We start from the raw sequence: 25,456 nt of genomic DNA on the forward strand, positions 1-25,456 counted from the left end.
TCCCCTTAGGGGGTGTGTAAGAACAAAGGGCAGGAAATTCTAGAGAAACATGTGTCTCCTTTTAGGAGACATCAAAGGGCCAACTGGTCTGCCAAAGACAATGATTAGGTCACATATTGATGGCTACATGTGACCATCAAAGGTCTGATTACACACACACACACATAGACACACATAGAGACACATGCACACACATAGACACACACACACACTCACATTCACATTCACATACACACACACACATACATAGACACACACACACACACACACACACATAGTCACACACACACACACATTCACACACACACACACACTCACACACACACATTTACACATACACATACACACACACACACACACAGAGAAGATCACTATTGAAATCCTTAATTTGAGCTCCAAACAAGCTAACTATTTCCTGGTATATTGTTCTTGAATTCTGAAGTCATTGAAGTAAGTTAAAATATGATTAGGTTTGGTCATACTTAAATTAGGTAATTAGTTAATGTGTCTGTTCTGTTTTCATTTATGTTCAATATGATTAATTGATTGTTCTATCCTCTTGATCTATGGTATTGATTTGTATTCTATTAAGCTAACAGAATGATTAGATTTGTTAGATATTTTGATAAAGAAAGATATCTGTGTTTATGTAATCAATATATCTTGAGGTTCATCAAAGTATTAACAAGTCAAGTAATGTGTTTAAGTAAAAATACAGGGAAAATATTCTCTGGGTTAAGCCAAACCCTTATTTTCAAATACAAGCTTAGCAGGCCTGGGATTGGAGGAAAGAATTTGGTGATGTCATTCTGATGACATCACAAGATTATGCAGGTCTGGCTATAAGATCTGGGTGTGATGGGGGAGAGGGACTCTGGAACAACCCAACCGACAGGACAACACCTACCACCCATCCACACCAAGGCGGCGGAAGCAGAGGAAGAATCAACAGAACAAAGAACATCACTTTTGGAGGGAGAAACATAGCTTTACTTTGTTCACTAGCCAGAGAACAAAACCATCAACAATTTATCAACTATCATTCTTTAATCTGATTTCTTAGATAGGGCGAGCGGCATAGTGCTCTGGTACCTTGAATCTTTTATAGTGTTCTTTATTGTAATTTGTATACACTCTTAAACTTTGATTAAACAACTGTTATACTACCTTTCCTCCTAATTCCTTCTGCCTGCACCGCTCAGTTTGAACAGAAGTAATTCCCAGAGCTTAAGAGATATAGACACAACGCAGAGAGTACTAACCACCCCGGTTCTGAGCAGAGCAGAACAGGACAGCTTGGGAATCCACTTCATTTTGGTGCCGTGCTTTAGAATCAGAGCGCTCGTTTTGTCACCACAACAAAAGAAATTTTTGTTCTTCTCACTTTCTTCACGCCGGTCAACGAGGGAATCAACTGATCGATCGATCGTCTTCAAGTGACTAGGAGGTTGCTAAGAGGTGAGTGTGATGATATATTTGGGTGCTCTATTCGAACCAACGAGGGGGTTGCTAAAGATATGACTGTAAAGAGATATTGAATTGAATGTTCTGACTGAAGAAGGCGGCTCTAGGATCAGTGTGCATCGTATGTCCTGAAGCAGGATTTAAGCACACCGTGCGTGGTACATTTTAAAGTAAAATTTTAGCACAATAAACGGAGCGCCGCTGGCAGTCGGAACATTCAAGCAAGTAAGGGAGTAGGAAACATGTCTGGATTCGTGCTCAAAGTTAAACCAAGGTAAACAAGTGTGCGTCGTATGTCTTAAAGTAAGGGCTTAAGCACACCGTGCGTCGTATTTTCTAAAGTAGAGATTGAGCACATATAGGTCTAGTTTAACCTTGGGCACGGCGGGCGTGTTAAAATTAGACTGCGTTAGGCTGTAACAAAAAATAGTACTTAATGAAAGGTCGATTAAAAAGCTATAGGAAACGATATGGTAAGCTTAAACATGCAGTATGGAAGTGTGTGCGATTTCGTTTAGTCTAGTGTTTACTGGTCGCGCTGCTGTGCGGCGTTCGAGAGACGGTAATGTGCGTAAATGCTGATTTTGTATTTTTTATTTGTGTTAGGAAGCGTGTATGAATGTATGGTTGGCGAATGGCTATGGTTAGTTGGCGAATGGCTATGGTTAGGAGTGATTGGTGGGACGTGTGAGAGTATAGTTGTGTTATTATGTAATTTAAGTCACCGGTTGGCCGTGGGGAAGTGTAATGGTAACGCCGGTTTTCCGGGGCCCGTGGAACGCAGCAGCAGTTAGCTGTTGTATTAGCCTCTGAGGCGCCGGAGGATACGGCGGGACAAATAGGCATAGGGTCAAATGTATAGGGTCGATCGATAGTGTCTTGAGATTACGGGGATGTGTAAGGCACTTAAAAGTTTTCATATTCGTGGCGGATAAAATAGATGTGTAATGTTTAAGGTGATTGGGATTATCTAGACGGGGACCCGGAAGTCGTTCTAAGCTCGCCGGTGATGACGACAGAGGGGTCAAACTAGTGTTTTGCTGTTATGTTTTTATATTTCTATTTAGATCACTACACTGGCGTTTTGAGGGAAATAGGATTCTGTTGTGGGGAATGTGGTGTTATATTAACATTGCAAGGAGACGGCCCGCGCGGCGGGACGGGTCGGTGGGTCGTTGGGAAGCGTTTTTATGGGATCATGGGTGAAGCTAAGCTAATGCTACCTAGCCGTGCTAACGGCTAAAATGGTCGCCGGTTGTGACGTCGTAAGGGTGCGCGGTCTGACGGCCCGCGACGTGGCTAGCGATGCTAAGCTAACTGTGCTGACGTCATGGCATGACGGGGCTCTCGGGATGTCTCGCGAGGGGGCGTCCATCTTAGCAGGGGCGCCGGCGTCCATCTTGGGAGGGCACCAAGCGTCCATTGTTAAGGGGAGGGTGGAGTTTATTTAGGAATGCGGTAGGGGGCGGAAGAGGACAGGATGAATATGTTTGAATTCTGCTCACAGAACGTTTTCATTAGTGCTGGTAAAGTGAGGTTGGATTGTTGTGTTTTAATCTGGTGGTGGATTGTGGGGCCTTGGCCCCCCCTCCCCCTCGTACACTCTCTCTCACCCCCCCCCCCCCCTCCCTCTCTCTCTTTCCTTCTCTCACCCTCCCCCCTCTCCCTCTCTCTCTTTCCTTCTCTCACCCTCCCCCCTCTCCCTCTCTCTCTTTCTTTCTCTCTCTCCCCCCCCCCCCCCTCTCCTTCTTTCCTTCTTTTCCCCCTCTCTCACTCGCTTTCCTTCTCTCGCCCTTCCCCCTATCCCTCCCTCTCTTTCCTTCTCTCGCCCTCTCCCTCTCTTTCTTTCCCTCTCTCTCTCCTCCCTCCCTCCTCCCTCCCTCTCCCTTTCGCCTCTCTCCCTCTCACCTTCCCCCCCTCTCTCCCTCTCCCTTTCACCTCCCCCCTCTCTCCCTCTCACCTCCCCTCTCTCTCTTTCTCTTTCACCCCCCCCTCTCTTTCTTTCCCTCTCACCTCTCCTCCCTCCCTCTCCCTTTTCGCCTCTCTCCCTCTCACCTCCTCTCCCTCTCTCTCTTTCTCTTTCACCCCCCCCTCTCTTTCTTTCCTTCTCTCACCCTCCTCCCTCCCTCTCCCTTTCACCTCCCCCCTCTCTCCCTCTCCCTCTCACCTCCCCCCTCTTTCCCTCTCCCTCCCTCTCTCTCTCTCTCTCTTACCCCCCCCCCTCTCACTCACTCCCCTCATTCCAACACCGCCTCTCTTCCATATATTTCCCCCCCCTCGGCCCCCCCGAAACGCTTTCTCTTTCTCTCCTAGTTTAGGGCCTGTATATAGAGGTTTTTTTATGGGTTTCAAACGCGGTGTAGTGCTAGGTATATTGTTTATTGCTGTTTACTGTAGGGTTCAAAGGCGGTAGGTTGAGTTTGGGACTTATTATGCGTATGTTGTTGTTCCATATTCAGTTTTATTGTTATTTTTAGGGAATTTCTAGTGCTGGCAGTGGTATTGGCTGGCGTTGGCGCTACGCTTTGTTCGACAAGGCGCTCGTACTTCTTTCCTTACATTTGGACGGGCTCCGGCTGGTAAGGCGGGGGCTCCGTGTCAGTTCATGTTGGTGGGCCGTAAGTCGGAGCATAATTACTCTGCTCGGCTGCGCCTGCGATGGGGGTGTGGGTAGACAGTTCGTCGTGGCTCACTGTCTGCCTCCACGCTTTGTGCGCTGTGTGCGACTCGTCGGTGCTCGCTGTCACACTGCGCACATTTTTCATTTTACCAGGGGTACGGGGACTGCTAAACGTCGTGGCGGGGGTGGGCTCGCTGTCTGCCACCGCGCATTAACGGGGGTGCGCTATGCGTGCACTCGTCAAAGGCTCGCTGCCACACTACGCGCGTCGGATTATATTGTGTGTGGGTATTTGGGTGACTGGTTACGGTGGTTGAGTGGTGTTAGAGGTGCTGTATGTGTGTGGCAGTGGTTGTGAGTGGGATGATTTTTGAATATCCTTGAGTAGGGGGCCCGGGGTTTCGCGTTCCAGGTTGCAAACTGGGGGTGATGCCGTGGGCCACAGGACGGATTGACCAGTGGGATGTCATTGGTCGGCAGGATTTTCAATGTGGGGATGGTGTCGGCGCCTGTGGTTATGAACGGGTTGTGTGACACTGTTCTGAATGCACGGGGACTTCAGTGACATAAGGCACTGAAAATTGATTTCTGTTCTCGTGGGGAGCGCGTTTTAACACCTAAGGGGTTAGGTGTTACGGGGGAAATATAGTAACTGTGTGAGAGATTATGAATGGAAAATATGTATGTTACTGATATGTATAATGTAATATGAGCGAAATACATACTAGGCTTTCACGGACAGAAATAAATATAGTTACACATACACATAGTCATTTGCAAATAACAATTAGAGTAAAAGTGAGATTATTCACCTAAATTACCATGTCCAATACAGATGTTTAGAAATGATAGGCTGTAAATAACAAATTTCTGATTGACCAACAGAAGGAAACGGCTGATGCAAAATAGGTTCCCCGGAGTTGTGTTAAGGAGGATCATGACAACAGGGTTGAGAGTCTGGTTTTCCGATGGAGACAACTGGAAAAAGTTTAAGGCTGTGTCATTGATAAATCAAAGACGAAGATTGCACAAATGCTCTCAAGTGATCTTAGTATAGGAGATGCCCGACATTCCATGCTTAAAGACAAATGATGGATTGTGAATGGGAAATGTCACTGATAATTAAGTGTATTTTTTGCTTCTCTCTTCACAGCTGCTCCAGGACGGATGGCCAGCGCTGACAATTCCGAACCCCAACAGGGAAATCAAAGAGACTGTTGACAGTCAGGGGGTATAGTATCACAAGAGCGAGATTATCAATTCCTGTTTACACCAATATAGAAGTGTGAGTGAAATTAACTCAAGTTTGGTAAAAATAGTTTGAATACAGAGAAACTTGCTTTCCAAACGGTGACGTTACGAGTGTTTGAAGAAAGGTGAGAATGGAAAATACACAGATAGGAGCAACCGGAGGGTTAGATGCACTGACCATAGAAAGGGTAGACAATCTGTCTATTTCAACGACTGGAGATGTCACAATAAAAGTGACGAAAAGATGGCCAAAGATATTCAGGCCATTACAGAACCTTGTAGTTAAAGGAGGCCGGTATAGAATGCGTACCCAAGTCAAGATAATGCCGATAACCTCTGCAGACATTACATTGACCGAATTGGACGTTAACTTGATTGACTGGAATGTGATCGACTCCCCTCTAGTGTCCAGTGAGACGGAGGGACTGGAAATAATGTCTTTTACTCCGCCACAGGGAGTCGTTGCAGCAAGCGACCCAGAGACAGCTGTATTACCCGAGTCAATCCACGCTGAAGTGTCCGTTGCAGATGACTGCCAGTTAAAGACGTGCCTCCCTCTCGAACAACAGCTAGCCGAGGCTAGACAGGTAGTGGACTATCTCCAAGGCCTAATCCAGTCCACACAGCCCGGAGGGGAGACAGGTTCCAATGGAGAACCAGATGGCCAGAGACGGGCCCAGTTGGGGCCACAAGGGGGTCCCGTGCCGGAACAACAACAAACCCCAATAGGACCACCCACGAGGTGGCAACCACGAGGAAAAGGTGGAGGCAGAGGCAGGAATCCGAATGGCTACCGTGTGCGGCGGGTGCAGTGTTGGACGTGTGGGACCCTCGGACACATTTCTCGGGACTGTGCAGAGCGGGACCATCTATCCACAACAGGGCGTGTTTGTACAGAAACAGGTGGCGGGCCCCTCCCGACAACGGGCCCCTCTCAAGGAACTGTGACTGGACCAAATAGGTACGTGGCTTTCTCCTCCGAACAGGCTCCAGGGAACCATGGCGATATGGTATACCACCAGGACATGTTCGGGGCCCGATGACCCCAGTGTCATCCGGTCACAGGCGACTGACCCACCGGGTCCCACAACCCGGGGGAGACCGCCAGTGTTGTTGGATCTGTGGAGTGAAAGGTCATTTTCAAAGGTCATGTCTGCAGAGGCCACCGGCAGAATAAAAATATATGCAACTGACTAGGGTAGAGGTGGGATATATTGAATATTAATTCTAATTAGATTAGAATAAAAATAAAAAATAAAAATAGGTAGAGGTGTTAGGTGATTAGATTATGAATGAAAGTTACTAAAAACGGATGTATGGGTGACTGACAAATGCATGAACTAATCAGACTAACAAGAGGATCAAATTATGTTAAACAGTGAATCAATATTAGACAGTGTGATGATGTGACACTGCGGCAGCTAGTGATCAGTAAATTATCCATGCTTGGTCAACATTCAGATTGATCAAAGGGTGGACTGCATGATTAAGAAATTAAAAAGACTCATAGTTGTTTCTAGTATTTTATAGTATTGATAGAAGCGTATTAACAGTTATGAGCAATAGGATAGGTGTTTATTTACTTTTATTTTTACTTCTCTTTTCTAGTGTGTTACGAGCAATTCCTGACTTAGGCCGGGAGCGTACATTTTGTTTATTCATTTGATTTCCCTTTTTTGTTTCTTAGTTAAAAATGAGCTCAGAAGAAAAAAGAAAAAGCTCACAAGTTTGGTTTATTTTTTCATTTATTGGTTTGGCAGCGTTTTCTTTGTGTGTTTGGTTTTCTGTTTTCTTTCTTTCTGTATATTTTTTCTTAGGGTACCTGGCAAGCTGGGAGTGATCTCGACACATCAGGACGGGGTAGTATATGTCTGTAAAATGGACTGGGAACAAAGTGAAGGAACATGAGCTAGTTATGGATTTTTGTTCTCCGCCCATTGAATACCCAGTTTTAGGGGCTGGGGGTGTGTCGTGATTGGTGAAAGTGTTGGGAAGCATGATTCTCTGTACATTAATGAAGCTCAATAGGTTTGGTCGTTATTGGCCAAATTAGTCTTGTGTAGGGTGTGAACATGTGCAATTGATAATTGGCTTGTGGTGTGGAAGAGGTGTGTTTAAGGCGGACTGTGATTTGTTGCCATACACACAGGAGTACTGGGAGAGTGGAGGTGTCAGTGCTGACCGTCCGGTCCGGGTGCAGCTGTCCAGAGGACGACGGTAACGATGTTTGAATGTGTATTCCACATCGAGAGGTGGAGGAGTATACTGTTTTGACAGCATAATATAATGAGAGCCATGTGAATTTTTCAGAATTTTGAAAATTAATGATCTAAAAACCATGAAATATATAGATAAATGATTTGGAAAAGAAAGTTGTCAAAGCTCAGACCAGTAAAGAGAGTCTGAGGGAGGAAAATTATGGAAATTATGGATTCTCAATCAATTGTTGTGGTAGAAGTGACCTGCACTGTCCCCCGAAGCGATATATATTCACTGCAGGATACGGATGGGAGATTGGGGAGACAACAGCCATCGGTACTGTTGATCCAGGACACTGGCTAGTGTCTACCCAGCGGCTCCATGGGGAGCCACAACACTGCGGAGAACCAGGAGACGCCTACCTCTCGGGCCGGGAGAGTCTTGGCCAACGCAGTGACCGAGTCTTGAGGCTTCAGAGGGAAACGACAGACAACCAACGAGGAGACAGGCGGCTAGACCTCAGCAACAACTCCGGCTGTCAACAGAAGCAAGGCCTCAACCATTGACCAGGGGGTCAACCAGCGAAAGGGTCGAGCAGCCAGCGACGACCTCCCCACCGCTGTGACAGCAATAGAAGATACAGCAGGGGGCTCTACCCCCAAATAGAGGTCAACACGAGTCAAGATGTGCTCGATAGAAGATGGAGTGTGATGAGAAAGGCAATTTGCTTTCTAAATTCCACCTCCCAGAATGGGGAGTTGCACCCAGCAGTCGTGATACTGCGCCAGCTCTGAGCAATAAAGAGGAGGCAGGGTCAAATCTAGAAAACATGGACCCCCCTCCTCAATGCTCCAAGTCAGAATTTGACAACTCACAGTTGAAACCAATGGAAATTGATCTTGGTACGAGAACAGGTTGTTAAAGACTGTGCACACGATCACAAACTGAAATGGCTAATTTGAATTTTAGGATCTGAGTGTGGCAAATCAGATATATATTTTATCCTAATATGATTTAAAATGTCTTAAGTGTTATCTAGATAGTAGTGTGTAGAGATTGATATCTATGTTTGACATATTAAGGATAGGTAAACTATCCAAGTGGGGAACTGTGGTAGATTCTGGGACATAGATCATCATCATGATAGGATTTCAAATCAAACTAATATGTAGAAACAATTGGCCCTTAACTATAGTTCATATTGTGTCACCAAGACCTTGTGGTCACTCCAGGAGGGCATTTGCATATAGTGGCAGCTGGGGTAATACTTACTTCCCCTTAGGGGGTGTGTAAGAACAAAGGGCAGGAAATTCTAGAGAAACATGTGTCTCCTTTTAGGAGACATCAAAGGGCCAACTGGTCTGCCAAAGACAATGATTAGGTCACATATTGATGGCTACATGTGACCATCAAAGGTCTGATTACACACACACACATAGACACACATAGAGACACATGCACACACATAGACACACACACACACTCACATTCACATTCACATACACACACACATACATAGACACACACACACACACACATAGTCACACACACACACACACATTCACACACACACACACACTCACACACACACATTTACACATACACATACACACACACACACACAGAGAAGATCACTATTGAAATCCTTAATTTGAGCTCCAAACAAGCTAACTATTTCCTGGTATATTGTTCTTGAATTCTGAAGTCATTGAAGTAAGTTAAAATATGATTAGGTTTGGTCATACTTAAATTAGGTAATTAGTTAATGTGTCTGTTCTGTTTTCATTTATGTTCAATATGATTAATTGATTGTTCTATCCTCTTGATCTATGGTATTGATTTGTATTCTATTAAGCTAACAGAATGATTAGATTTGTTAGATATTTTGATAAAGAAAGATATCTGTGTTTATGTAATCAATATATCTTGAGGTTCATCAAAGTATTAACAAGTCAAGTAATGTGTTTAAGTAAAAATACAGGGAAAATATTCTCTGGGTTAAGCCAAACCCTTATTTTCAAATACAAGCTTAGCAGGCCTGGGATTGGAGGAAAGAATTTGGTGATGTCATTCTGATGACATCACAAGATTATGCAGGTCTGGCTATAAGATCTGGGTGTGATGGGGGAGAGGGACTCTGGAACAACCCAACCGACAGGACAACACCTACCACCCATCCACACCAAGGCGGCGGAAGCAGAGGAAGAATCAACAGAACAAAGAACATCACTTTTGGAGGGAGAAACATAGCTTTACTTTGTTCACTAGCCAGAGAACAAAGCCATCAACAATTTATCAACTATCATTCTTTAATCTGATTTCTTAGATAGGGCGAGCGGCATAGTGCTCTGGTACCTTGAATCTTTTATAGTGTTCTTTATTGTAATTTGTATACACTCTTAAACTTTGATTAAACAACTGTTATACTACCTTTCCTCCTAATTCCTTCTGCCTGCACCGCTCAGTTTGAACAGAAGTAATTCCCAGAGCTTAAGAGATATAGACACAACGCAGAGAGTACTAACCACCCCGGTTCTGAGCAGAGCAGAACAGGACAGCTTGGGAATCCACTTCAGGGGCTAATTAATTACATGGTGGTATTTCTGGAGTAAGTTGAGCCATTTGGCCAGGAGCAAGTTGAGCCAGTGTTTCAGTTCAGAACGTTCAGATGAAGTTCAAATTCAGATTTAGCATTTTCTTTCAGACCGCACTTTAAGGCATTCTCAGGCCTATGTTGAAATGGTTTCAAATGCAATAATAAAACAAAGCTAGGCTGAATTGTGTTTAATAAATAAAAAATACATACAGATTTGAAGTAGTGACTGTTATTTCATTCAGTACAGACATGTATTACTGTGGAATATCTTAATCCAGGGACTACAAAACTATAATTGCCTTCATGTAGTGATCCTGAATATGTGGCTCAGCTTACCCCAGTCTCCCCTACTGAGTCCTCTGTTCATTCATGCATGCTAACTACTGAGTCCTCTATTCATTCATGCATGCTAACTACTGAGTCCTCTATTCATTCATGCATGCTAACTACTGAATGGTATATTCATTCATGCATGCTAACTACTGAATGGTAAATGGCTGCATTTATATAGCACTTTTATCCAACACGCTTTACAATTTTTGTTCCTCACATTTTACCCATTCACTCACACATTCACACACTGATGGCGGAGACGACCATGCAAGGAGCCAACCTGCTCATCGGGAGCATTAGGGGTTAAGTGTCTTGCTCAAGGACACTTCGATACGCTGCCCAGGAAGGAGTGGCAATCGAACCGAGAACCTCCAGATTACCAGACGACTGCTCTACCTCCTGAGCCACTGTCACCCCCTGAGTCTCTATTCATTCATGCATGCTAACTAGTCGGTCATCTATTCATTTATGCATGCTAACTACTGAGTCCTCTATTCATTCCAAACAAACTGCTGTTGCTGCTGGTGATGTAAAACACATCACTTCCTGTGTGCCAGATGAATTTCCTGGGAATGTCCTGCCAGACACCATTGTTAGAACAGCCAGGAACAGCTAATGTAAAAGCATCCATGAACTGGTTATAGGTAGAATCACTATTGTGTTAGATTGGCGATAGAGAGTAGCAAAAAATATTAAAATGTATTTATATGAAAGTGTTTGAGATTATTACTTTAACAAGGCCAGTTGTCAGGGTGATTTTTTGGGTCCCCTGCTGAAAATATTGAAGAATCTCTGCAGTAAAGTGCTGATCTGAGACAGGTTTGCCTGTTGCAGAAAAGCAGTATCCCCCTGTTTTGTTTGTTTCCAGCACAAAGGCATTATAATGGTTGTAAAAGGGACACCGGACAAAAGGCATTCAGCTTGTCCAACATCACACAAAGGGAGGGATATTTCAAAAGTAATACATATACTGTAGGCAAGCAAAACTAAAACAAAAAATCTAAATAAAAACAGGATGAACTATCGCTTTAAATAATTATGCAAAACTCCCATTGCCATGTAACCCGCCAGTCATCCTAGATCAGAAGTCAGTGTAGAACACCCAATAGTCGCTCCCCTTCAGCTAATCACCATGGTACCCTATGGAGAGGCCAAGAGGCTGAATCGTGATCATGGTGACTTCCCATAATACAAAGTCATATTTCATGTCAGCATTCCAGGTGGTTGTCCATACTGCCTCACAGCAGATGAGACACACATGATCTGTTTTTGTCATATGTGAGTAAACACAGGCCATTAGGAATTGGAGACTTTAACCACAGCGCAGACAAAATACTTTGATGTGTGCTGTACTCAACCCCCTCATACCCACCCACCCCCCCCCCCCCCCCCAACATCTCCTTTTTATTCTGTCACTCTTGTGTCAGACTTTCTATCTACTCTTTTGTCTATTTGTCTGTCTTTCTCTGATAATGTTATACTAAAGCTGTCAGTTTGTCTTTGTCTGAATATCAGTTCAAAAAACGCCTCTTCCTCCCTCTCTCTCTCTCTCTCTCTCTCTCTCTCTCTCTCTCTCTCTCTCTCTCTCTCTCTCTCTCTCTCTCTCTCTCTCTCTCTCTCTCTCTCTCTCTCTCTCTCTCTCTCTCTCTCTCTCTCTCTCTCTCTCTCCCCCCATGCTGGCCTTATTTGTTTTAGCCAAGCTTGTTAGTCTGCTTGTGCAAGTTGGCATGTCACTGGGGAGCTTGGTGACGTTTGTCCTCGCACATGTCATATTCATATTCACAGAGAGCCCCAAACCCAAGGCTCTAACAGCTGACGTCAATGGGACTGAGGAGGAAAAGCGAGAGGATGAAAATAGATTGTATTGTTAAGTCCTGCAGTGCTGAGTGTCACTGTGTGAAGGACTGGAATAGAGCTGTTGGATGGAGCAGAAAAAGAGCAAAGAATTGAAGTGAAATGAGGGGAGAGAACCAGAAAACATGATTTCACAAAGACCCAACACAATATCAGATGACTTATTCAAATGTGTTATTTAAATGCTTTTGCTGTTTATGTCACAGGTCAACCTTGATCAACCCGGACTTGAAAATAACCCAGGGTAGTAGGTTCCCAAACAGCGACACAGACGCATGATTGATTGATTGATTGATTGATTGATTGATTGATTGCTTGATTGATTGATTGATTGATTGATTGATTGATTGATTGATTGATTGATTGAAAACTGTATTAACAGATTGCAGAATGGGTACAATACAGTACAGCTCAAAGGGGATGCAGACCAGAGAAAGACTTTCGTCTTGTTTACATCAGGGTCCCCCATTTTCAATTAATCAGGACATATATGACATACATGACATACAGATAGACAGTACTACTACATCTATACATTTATGACATACCAGATTTGCAAATACAGTACTGTTTGGGATACAAAAAGAGTCCAGAAAAGAGAGTATGTACATTTGATGTAAAAACTGTACATTGGGGGAGGTTGGGTAGGTGGGGTGGGGTTGGGTGGGTGGGGGGTGCTGTACATTGGAGGTGGTTGGGGGGGGGGGGGGGGGTAGGAGGTAGGTAGGGGTGGGTGGGGAACACTGTACAACTAAGCAAAACTGTACATTGGAATATTGACAAAACCATACATGGTAATTTACTGTACATTAGAGGGGGTTGGGTTAGGACATTTACAGGGGCCAGTTTCGAATTGCAGTCTCCCGTAGGTGTTCTTTGAGAGTGGTTTTGAAAGTGTGTAGTGATTCACATTCCTTTACAGCTTTGGGTAGGGCGTTCCACATTGATGTGGCATAATTGCGAAACGTGTTTAGTCCCTTGTTTGAGCCGAATCTGGGTTTAACATGATTTGTGGAGCTCCCTCTGGTGTTGTGATCGTTATTCACTGACCTTTGGGAAGTATTTTGAGATGTACATGGGTACCTTGGTCGTGTAGTGTATCTTGTAGACCAGGCCCATTGCAAGTTGCTGTACTCTGTCGTCTACTCTAAGCCATCCTAGGTTGTCAAAGTGGGCAGGGGTGAGGTGGGTTCTAGGAGTAAGGTCAAGCAGTAGTCTGACCAGTTTGTTTTGAGATGTTTGTAATTTTGTTTTTAGCGCCTTTGAGGTGCTTTGGTACCATGAGGTGCACGCATAGTCGTAGTACCCTTGAATGAGTGCTCCTGCCAGAGTCTTCAGGGTATTCTTGTTTACCAGAGAGGAGATCCGGTACAAGAATCGAGTTCGTTGGTTGCCTTTTTTTATTACATTGGATGCCATTTTGTCACAGGAAAGATTAGCCTCTAGGATGGAACCCAGGTAGGTAATTTCATCTTTCCTTGTGACAATATTGTCACCCACTGTAACTGAGAAGCCGTCGGTCTTGCTGAGTTTGTTATTTGAAGCGAAGAGAATGGACTCTGTTTTGCCCATGTGTAATGATAGTTTGTTATCAGCGGCCATTTGCAGATTTTGCCTAGTTCCGAGTCGTCTGCGAACAAGAACAAGTTGCAGTCACAAGCTGACGACATGTCATTTGCATAAATTAGGAACAGTAGCGGTTCCTAGTATGCTTCCTTGTGGAACACCACAGGGGGGGATAGGGTACGGTTTACCTCCACCATCTGTTCCCTCCCCTCCAGGTAGGATTGTATCCAGCTCACTGATAGACTATCAAAACCAATTGCTTTTAGCTTGTCAATCAGAATGGAGTGATTGACAGTGTCGAAGGCTTTTTGTAGGTCCAGCATGACCATGCCGCAGTATTTGCCCGCGTCCACCTCTTGTTTGATGTGGTCGTTCAAATAGAGAAGGCATGTGTCAGTGGAGTGGGATGTTCTGAAGCCAGATTGGAATTCGTAGATTAGATTTTTTTCCGCTAGGTACTTTTCAACCTGTTCATAGACTATTTTTTCCATGAGATAAAGGAATAACAGGAATACGTTATTGCAAATACAATTTTACAAGGCAAAAGAAGTTATAGGAAATGTCAGTTTTTATATCCAACTTCCTGGCCATCAATCGGCAGGTGCAAAATCTTGGTGTCAGGGTGCCTACTCGCGTCCGTGGCAGTTTAAACTGGCTACTACACTTGGCGGGAGTTAGTACACACTTCAATTAATGACGTAACGTTTATGCAAGCCCTTTGAATGCTGCGGAATATGGCAAAGGCAGACAGAAAATAAGATAAACAAGGATTCATGACACCATTACACAGTCAATATGTATCTAGTGTCTGGGCAGCATATTCCCTAGGGTAGAGGGAAAAGGCATAATCCACAGATTAATCATACAGTTTGCAAAGTAATCCACAAAAAGACATGGGCACAAAAATGGGCAGTTTTATAAGCAAGCATCATAACTGGCATTAACGACATGGGCTTACGCACAGATAGAGATCTATATATAGCCGCACACAATGGAGTTAAATATACTGTATGCCTGCACATGTACATGCACAACACAGACAATAATATTTTTTTGTATGCTGTGTGTGTGTGTGTGTGTGCGTGCGTGCGTGCGTGCGTGCGTGCGTGCGTGCGTGCATGCGTGCGTGCGTGCGTGCGTGTGTGTGTGTGTGTGTGTGCGTGCGCTCGTGCGTGTGTTCACGTGAGTGTGCTAGGCTGCTAGGCTGGACCTGATTGATGCTTCACCACTACCACTGATGATGAAGTTGGAGGCTATTAGACAAGTTGCCCTGTCTAGAATCCAATATCTTTTCTCCAATGTTCATCTGATGTGCAAAACACAGAGTGAACAGAATGACGATGAATAGTTTGCTTGGTGAGGAAGTGGTTTGGACTGAACACCCACACACCACCAGGCCCCGTTCCCCGTACCTGGATAACTGAGTTAGCCGGATAATTTCCAGTCTAGTCTGACTTAAGCCGGACCTTTCCATTCCCCGACGCGCGATTGTCCAAATCACCATGACAACAGATCAAAAAGTTTGAGCCTGGTCGGGAGCAGGGTTAACTTCAGTTAGCCGGATGAACCATGGCCACGCCCCCGCAAATAAATGACAGCTCGCTTCCTGAAATGATTCTCACAGTCTAGATCCCATTATACCATTCTGAATTATGTTTCTGTGCTTCGTTTTCCTAGAGGGGGCTTTTGAAATGTATAATAATAGAACTAAATGCTGATAATAAATCATATTGAGCCTATAGATTTACTTTGTCCTAAATAAAATAATGCACATCATATACGGCGCTCGGAGTCGCGATACACGCTGCATGTGGTTATTTTAATAACGGCGCATTGCAAATGTGAATCCCGCGGGGATATTTTTAATGAATGAAACCTATCGGCCGTTTGGCTCTGATTAGTTTCATATATTCTCCGCTGTAGATTTGCTTAACGGAGCGCCCGAATTGTGTTTCATTCAAGCATAAAATTGAAGTGTCTATGCGTGGATTGTGGATTTTGTGTGATATTGTAACTGGGATTAAAATGTCTGATGAGATGCGCTGTTTGACGGATTTGAGAAATTGAATGAGCCGTTGACATCACATTAATGCATTTGAGAATAAAGAGATAAAACTTCATTCAAAAGAAAAAATATTCTAAACACGGGTCTCTCGTCCATTAATGGATAAACAATGAATCTATCCCGTCTGGCACAGTGGCGCAGCGGTAGTGCTCAATCCTGGCAACCGGGCGACTGGTGTTCGAAACCCCGTGTTTCCAATATAATTTTTTTGAATATAATATTAATGATTATACGCAAAAGTAGCCTAGTTTTAAGTTAAAATATTATAAATCTACATGCATTGAGGATGTCATTCTTTATATAGCTCTCAACGTGCACCAAATTGAATTATTCCTACATTGCAAAAAGAAGGAAAAGACTAGGATTCGAACCCGGGCCGTCTGCGTGAAAGTCAAAAGCAGAAACCGTTACACCACAGTGCAGATAAGTAAAAGATCCACCATACATCAATCAATGGGTAAGAGAGCCGTATCGTTATTCTGTATAACAGTTTAACTAATTATTTTCGCTAGCAAGATCTCATTTGATTATTCAATCCATAAACCTACTGCCAGCAGGCAAGTTTAAAGAAATATAATCTGATTGATTGAGGTAATGAGGGACTTAAAATTAGCCTATAGATAACGCATTTAACTTGTCGGCGAGGCTATTCAGCCGTACTGCAATCTGTTAATAAAGTTTTAAATCAATTAATCAATCAATGCCGTTAGAAAATCAGGATCTCTGCTATCGATACGTGCTGGCTTTTCAACTGAAGCGGCCGCGCGCACTTATCCTGGGTCTCAAGTCTGGTTAGAGTTAACGAGACTGAATCCACCTTCGAGGAACAGGAAAATCCCGGGTTAATTGAATCTGGATAATGGGACTCTTGATCTACTTAGTTGAACCAGGTACGGGGAATAGGGCCGAGAGACATTAGTGTCCAGTCCAAACAGAAGGGTGCGTTCGGTGTTCCAAATGTGGAGTGGATATACAAGGATGTACCGCCCGTTTAACCTGCTGAATAGTGACGATAAGACTGCCGGGGGAACTTGCTAGAGCTTCTCTGTTTCTGGACATGAAACGGTGTTCCCCTGGCAGAAGAGGGGGAGGCAAGTTTCCTGGGCTTCAGAAGGAATCATAGGATGGACACACACTCTGCTGGTTTTGGGGTCTGGTCAGATTGGCCCGACTTTTAATGACCTCTGTGCAAGAACTGGAGTAGCCATAGACCGGGTGAAACCTGACTCAGACACTCTAATCTGAGGATGTTATAACTGTTATGACCTCAGTAGGGCTACTGTTGTTGATACTGAACATCATAATGCATGAAGGTACCTTGTAAAGTTCCAACAATAGAGACAGCAACAACATTGGACTGGTTTAAAACTACAAGGAGAGCTATCTTGTTTCTCATTCTATACTGCAGTTGATGAGGACATAGTCATGTTTACAAGTCCTTCCAACTAGACTCAATCTTTCTCTCTGGTACCTTAATACCCTTTCTCCCCATTGTCTACACCATGATCTTAATCCAGTCACTGAATCTTTGTTTCACATTCTGAATGGCTGCTATGTGGATAAGGGAATGTACATTGCAAGGCATGACATAATTGTTGAACTATTAGTTGTGTTAAAAGGTACAAATATACTTGTGTTTCAACTAATATGTTTATATAAAACGGTGTAATACTGAATAGGATGTATACACCAGATGTGGTTGTTGTTGATGATGACAGTAGAGAGGTCACCATTTTAGAAGTAGGATGTACTTTTGATTACAGTCTGGAAGAGGCATTTCTTACCATGGTTTTAAAGTACCAACTGCTCAAAGATGCTATTACACAATTGGGTACAAATCTAAATAGATGGGATTTATATTTGGAAGCCTATGTAATGTTGTTTGATTCGTTGTGAGAGGGCTGCAGATGGCAGGAACGTCCGAGCCGAAAGCTACGGCATTCTGGCAAAACTCTATATCAATAGGCACCCCATTTGTAGGAGACGCTGCTTAATGTGTCCATAGACTCAGACTGGATACATATGTCATTTTGAGATTCCAAGATTTGTTATTAGCATCTATTATTGTTTGTGTTCAAGTAGTTTTGTCTAAAATCTGAGCACAAATAAAGATATTAAAATGTGTGTGTACGTGTGAGTAAAATGGAAGAAATGGAAAATGCTGCATTCAAATTTTGTTCCTCACATTCACCTTCACACACCACACATTCACACACTGACGGCAGAGGCAACCATGCAAGGTGCCAACCTGCTCATCGGGAGCAGTTAGGGGTTAAGTGTCTTGCTCAAGGACACTTCAACACGCTGCCCAGGAGGAGCGGGAATCGAACCGAGAACCTTCCGACTACCAGACGACCGCTCTACCTCCTGGGCCACTGTCGCCCATGAGTGCATGTGTACGGAGGACTATCGCTACCAAATTTTCAATGGTACTATTGGGCTGCACTGTACATATTCATAAAATGTCCTATTGGTATGCATCAGCAAATCTACTTTGGTGTGAATTTGAATCAAGATCATGTAGCTCATCCTCACTACCAGCTCTAATTACCTCCAATATCCCAACCAACCCTTCTAGATTCACCCAGAACCCAGTTGTCCACCACTCCACTCTCAAAATCTGGTACCAATTCAGAAGTCACTTTAAATATAACCCTCCGTCTACCTCAAGTCCGCTACTGAGGAACCACCTATTCAAACCGTCAACCTTGGACTCGTGTTTTTCAATCTGGCATGACAAAGTCATGACTGAAATCCTTAAAAATCTATATAAAAATGATATCTTCTGTAGTTTTACGGATCTATCGACCAGGTTTAATCTCCCCGCCTCCCATCTCTTCCGTTACTTCCAAGTCAGACACTGTGCCCAATCTCTATTCCCAGGCTTTCCCCAACTGCCCCAGACACAGACATGGGAGAGGCTCATCCAGCATGACCCACTCAAAAAAAAAAAATATCTAGGACAGTGTTTCTCAACTGGTGGGTCGCGACCCAAAAGTGGGTCGCAGGGCCATTTTGAGTGAGTCGCGGATGTGAAGAAAAAAGAATAATAAAAGTCAAATTAAAAAAAATTTAAATAAAAAAATGTATATAAATATTTTTTGCACTACCTATCTTTGTGAAAGTGGCTTCTCAGCTCTGGTCCAGCTGAAGACAAAGCAGAGGAACAGATTGGACATTGAGTATGACCTCAGAGTTGCTTTATCTACCATCACCCCAGTTTTTGAGACTCTTGTCAGGAGCAAACAACATCCCCAGTTTAGTTATCCCATTAGTTCCCTGGGATGTTAAGCTAATATTATTTATTATTATTCTTTTATTTCATTGTGTTTTTAGCCCTAGTTGTACTTTTGTTGCAACCCCAGTTATCCCATTAGTTCCCCCAAACTTACTGTAGGTCTGTTATGTTAAGCTAAGAAATCTGCTAAGAAGCATATTATTTATTATTATTTTATTTCATTGGGTTTTTAGCCCTAGTTGCACTTTTGTTGAATTTTTTTGTGTTTATTTCATGTTTTTAACAATGCATGAAAGATTGTGTATTACTGCAAAAAAAAAAAAAAAAAAAAAATCATAGTGGTTCAAAAATTTGGGTCACGACTTAATGTCTAAGGAAAATGTTGGGTCCCGAGGCTAGACCAGTTAAGAACCACTGATCTAGGATATATGATGACCTTCTGTCTATGGATGACACCCCCAATAATAGAATCAAAGAGGCCTGGGAGACCGAACTTGGACTGACGTTCGATGAAAACTGGTGGGATGCTGCTTTAGACTGTTCACTCAAGCTCAACCTGTGCACGACTCACTCTTATTCAATTCAAAGTACTATTTAGAATTCATTACTCTAAAGCTAAACTGTCACAAATATATCCTACCGTGACGGATAAATGTGACAGATGTAATACCTCACCCTATAACTTAACCCATATGTTTTACACATGCCCGCTCTTGACTAACCTCTGGAAAAATTACTTCACGCAGTCTGTAAATATTTCTCCACATACTGCCATCTTTGGTATTCCAGAAGACGGTTCACTTCCAGACAATTAGGATTGGGCCCTCATTTATCAATAGTGCGTACGCACAGATATGTGCGTAACCCGTGCGTACGATCATTTCTAAGCAAAGTGTGTGACTTATCAATTTGAACGTGTGCTTGATTTTGTGCGTATATTTACGCACAGCTCCGACCGTGCGTACCTGGCGCCCAGCGGTAGAATATTATTATTGCAAACGCGGAAATAAGCTTCCGTGCATTAGTTTCAACACTGGCGTGTTCTGTAGTATGACCCGTAATTCATTATAGTTCATTGTAAAATAGCGACAGTAGTGTAATTATTGTCAAACCCTATAAATATAGCATTTGGAATAGGTCTTTCTTTCCGAATGAATGCAGCATGGTTTATATATAGGGTTATCGGAATACTATGGGGTGCACTGACTGAGCTCCGCGGGGAACTGTTTTCAGAGATAGCAGATAGGAATGAATGAATGAATGAGGGGCAGTCTAATTGCAGAGAGAACATAATATTAACTAGAGTCTGCTATACCCGAGACACCTCCTTCATTTGTACTGCAATTTGAGACCGAAATTGGAGCGTGGAACAAAACGCACAAATGCCATCCCCATGCACATTCAAGTCCTCTTAGATCACCCTCAGGTCCATTGTGATATTGGAGATGGATCGAGCAATAGACTGTTACTGTACCACCCATGTAGCTGTCAAAGCTCCATCACAAATGCAGTTATGTGAATAGAAAGGGATTCCACTCAGTCAATATGTTGCGATGCGCATTTGCCTGATACATGTCGTTGCTGCATGCCGCTGCATGATTTCAATTCATTAAATAAAATTTATACTTTTTGCAAGGGTTTACTGACTGTCATACAAATAATCAACCAACTACATACTGTAACTTTTCAGTGCACGTTTTTATTTACATTGTGACAACAGCCTTGTGAGCTCCCGCACACAGACATGATGGAATTCAAGTTCAAGTTTTCTATTGATCACATATAGGCAGGCTACACATGGCGTAGGCTACATGGCAGTGGGATTCATTGTTCTTGTATATGCTCTCGTATTATTGTTTATATAGGCTACCTAATACCGACATCAAAATAGATTGTATGCCTCTACAAATCATATGCAGGTAGAAAATTTACGGAAAATCCATCGCGATTTGGAATAAAATTGACGGAGAACTTTAATCCCTGGGTATTAATCGAACAAAACGAGAAAAAAAAGCAGTCATATTCCAGCATGGTTATTAATGACACCAATGGCAAACAGTGGTTAACGGTTTTTATTAGTGTTTGCGCTGCCCAGGCAGCAATGGTCTTTAGGAAGTTAATAGATATCATATCCGACATCACCGTACATGTACACGTCAGCCTGTCGCGTATTTCTCCCATAACACGCTTCGCTCGGCTTAGTCCACTTTTCCAAATTTCATGGGGGTGTTTCATTACCTGGCATATATGGTTAATTACGGGCGGTTCTATATGCAAATACTTAAAATCATGCACGAGCGCAGAGCGTAGAACAAATGGTATTTATCAACACGGAGTGTGCGTAGAACCTGTGTACGCACGTGTGATAAATCCAGATTTTTCTGTACGTACACATTCTAAATTCTGTGCTTAAGAACGAAAATAGAACACTTTCTAAGCATTGTTGATAAATGAGGGCCGGCCTTTACCTCCTTGATAGTGAGACGCCATCTCCTTCTCCAATGGAAATCTACTAAACCGACCTCTTCTTCCCCCAGGCCATCAGAACACTGAACTCTCCACTCACAAGTACACATGAGCACACACAGACACACACACAGACACACACACACACACGTGTGTGTGTGTGTGTGTGTGTGTGTGTGCGTGCGTGTGCGTGTGCCTGCATGTGTAAAGCATTTTTCATGTCATGACCTAAATGCCTTTAAATATACGATCTGACATCAAACCTTTGAATGCACAATGGACACACAGGCATTACACAGTGACATAACACATCACGTTGGTGTCGCACAGGTGTGTGTGTGTGTGCTTGTGTGATTGTGTTATTGATCATAGGATTATAGATAGCAAAGCATGATGGTAGATCTGGCCATCTGGGGTAGGCAGTTGCCTGGTGGTCTGTGCTACTCGGAGACCTGCAGTAAAAATACTCATCAACAGACTGCAGAGACAGATTGAGATCAAAAGACACAAGAAAGAAAACGGTGTGTGTGTGTGTGTGTGTGTGTGTGTGTGTGCGTGCGTGCGTGCGTGCGTGCGTGCGTGCGTGCGTGCGTGCGTGCGTGCGTGTGTGTGTGTGTGTGTGTGTATTCAGATTCAGATTCAGATCAACTTTAATTGCCATTTATGTTACAAAACACATAGGAACGTGATACGGCATTGACAAGTAGCTACAGTGCATGCACCTTTTTCACAGGTCAAATGAGTGCAAAACAGGACAAAACAGTGATACAACAAGACAAGACAATAACGTGCAATGGCTAATGATCTGTTGGCAGTGCAAAATAGAGTTTAAATTCCCACCCTAGCAGCTCTCCATAGAGGGGGGGGGGACACCTGACTCATTAACTAGGCGAGCTGCTGAGGGGAAGAAACCGAGTCTGTGGCGGGTTTTCAGTGTCTTGGGCAGCCGTAGCCGCAGGGACGTGCACAGGACTTTAGAGGGGCAGGTGCTCAAAGGCTGAAAAGGGCACTATACCTGTGTGTATATATTAACCGAGCGCGCGCAAGCTCGATTTTTAAGGGCCCTTTTCGGGCGGAGGGCCCCCTTTTTATGCTTTTTGGGGGGTTTTGGTGATCAAATATTGAATATTGAACTATAATAATCAGTGCAGGAGCTCACTTATCCTTGAAAGACACTTTTATCACTGACTTAAAAGGCCCATACATCTCCATAAATGTTCAGGGGGGAGGGAATAAGTGCTTACCCTACAGACCCCAAGAAGTGCTGTATATTCTGTATTGTTTAATATAAATGCATTTTTTATTCCAATCCCGATTTGTATTTGAGATTCCCAAATCCCATCGGACTTGACTTCTTCGTGTCCCTCAGTGAGTGTAATACCAGCATTCAACTGTATGGGCCACAGCGGTTTCTATCATCATCATCATCACCACCCACGCTATGCATAAAATATATAGGTCCGCGGAGAGGCACGCTGAGGAGGCCGTGCAAACTGCAATGGAATATGGGGCATCTCTCTCTCTTTACCTAATATTTTGATTCTATCCTGACATTTTTCAGTTGGAAGGACAGTCTATATGCGTAACGGTTAAAAAAAAAGAAAAAAAAAAAAACTTTTTTGATGAGGCTCAAAAAGGCAGGTGCTCAGGCACCCCTTGGCCTCTATGTGTGCACGTGCCTGCGTAGCCGCCTACCGTGGGGGAGCATGGTCATGACCCGGGTGGGCAGGGTCTGCCATGATCTTCCTAGCCCTCCTCAAGGTCCTGGTGGTATGTAGGGACTCGAGGGAGGGAAGGATGCAGCCGATCACCTTCTCCGCCGAGCGTAGCACCCGCTGCAGCTTGGTCTTGTTTGGGCTGGCTTTTTACCCAGCTTCACCTGCTTCTGTGGGACGGGGATGATGGTCGAGGCCTTAAAGCACGATGGGATCTGACACAGCTCCAGTGAGGTGTTGAAGATGTTGGTAAACACTGGGGACAGCTGGTTGGCGCAGTGCTTCAAGTTGGCAGGTGTGATGGAGTCAGGTCCGGCCGCCTTCCGGGGGTTTTGACTCCTGAACAGGCAGTTCCCCTCCCTTTCTGTGACAGAAGGGGAACACTTCCTTATCAAACCTGTAGTAGAACTCATTGAGCCCATTGGTGAGGAGGAGGTTGTCAGACGTCTGTGGGGACTTCGGTTTGTAGTTGGTGATGGTTTTGAGGCCTTTCCAGACAGAGGAGAAGTTCCCCTCAGAGAACTGTTGCTGCAGAGAAGCGAATACACCCGTGCTGTCTTGGTTGCGAGGGAACCAGATGTTGGCAGCTTCCTCTCAGTGTTCTTGCTCTCAGTTTGTCCTGCCACAGACCACAATAAAACAGAATAGTGACCAAAATTCAACAGTTTTGAATTTCTCTCAGTGTAACTGGTCCAAACATCTAATGAAATAGTGACCAAAATCCAACAGTTTTGAATTTCTCTCAGTGTAACTAGTCCCTTTAAACATCCAATGAAATAGTGACCAAAATTCAACAGTTTTGAATTTCTCTCAGTGTAACTAGTTCCTTTAAGCCCCAATGGCTTCTTAACACAGTTTTTAGTATTCAGACGGCTTTCCTCCTGCTTACCCTTGATTTGTAGTGACGTTGCGTGGAAATGCCGGGAGGACGCTGGCCCGATCTGCCGGTGCGGACAGACGGAGACCCTCCGACTCTCTCACTGTCCTGGCATGGTTGAAGTAGAGCGATGCGGGCACCCAAGTGGCAACCCATGTAACACGCTGCGTTGCGAAGTGGCCGACCCAGGTTCGATTCCCGGACCCGGCGTCCTTTGCCGAATGTCAGTGCCCACTTCTGACACCAATGAATGTCATGGATTTTCCTGCTAATAGATTACTTAATGCATGCAGAATAACACAGAACGGCCTTATGAGCGTGTATAAATATTCAGACCACGACCGGGTTCTCACCCGGGCATTAAAGCAACAGTAAGAAGGTCACACAAGAATCAAGTATTCAAAATGAAGCGAGGAGAGAAAGTTCTGAATACTCACGGTAGTTGGTTTATTGTCAATTGAACAGCGTACAACCATGGAGGGGTTTTAGTCTAGAAGAGTGTATATCAATACAGGTCTATGAGAGCAAGCAAGCATTTGTACATTTGTATATGTTTATAAACATCCAGAAACAGGTTTCTGAGAAGGGGCGCGAAAAGGCCCTTCTCAGGAACAGGCTGGCTGTTCCTTAGTTGTTGCAATTATCAAGTCCAAGCATGACTCATGGAATGCCTTCTGTGTTCTGGATGACCCTGACTAGTAAATACATAAGATATTAGAACAATGGCAAGTCATGACTCGTGGATTTAAATGAGGTCTAAGCATGACTCATGGATTAACGAACGCCCTTGGTGCCTGGCTTCAGAGTGTTTTCTGCTATGGGAAATAAACAAGTACAGAGATGTTGAAATTACTCTCACAGTAGTAGCTGAAAGCACTGATCCCAACATGTTACATTGTAACTCTGCTGTGGACACTGTGCACCCGGCACTAGCAGACAGGGATAAACAGAGGGAGGCTAGCTACTGATGCCAGTGGGTGGAGGTGATGGTGGTGATGATGATGACGAAGAAGAAACTATGAAAATCACTTTCTTCTTCTTCATTCTCATCATCATCATCATATTATTATTATTAGGCTATTATTATTGTTGTTGTTTTTGTTAGACAAAAGTATTAAATAGTTTAGGTCACGGAGCTGCCTTCTGTCTTTTCTATTAAACAATACCATACTGGTAAAAGTGCAAATAGTTATATATTCAATCAGTGCATGA

The 25,456-nt window shown here is 43.7% G+C and overlaps 1 protein-coding gene across 1 annotated transcript in view; it reads left to right on the top strand.

Moving 5' to 3' along the window:
- Window positions 1–23,430, top strand: part of LOC311242934 (reticulon-4 receptor-like 2) — a gene marked incomplete at both ends in the record, with an annotated part of 44,973 nt that extends 21,543 nt beyond the window's left edge. The window contains 1 exon segment of the mRNA XM_084331998.1: window positions 23,340–23,430. Within this exon segment, the coding sequence (XP_084188124.1) occupies window positions 23,340–23,430 (91 nt within the window).
- Window positions 23,431–25,456: the final 2,026 nt, after the last annotated feature.

Source organism: Notolepis coatsorum (assembly GCF_963971535.1).
Source record: "Notolepis coatsorum genome assembly, chromosome: 16".
Lineage (NCBI taxonomy): Eukaryota > Metazoa > Chordata > Actinopteri > Aulopiformes > Paralepididae > Notolepis > Notolepis coatsorum.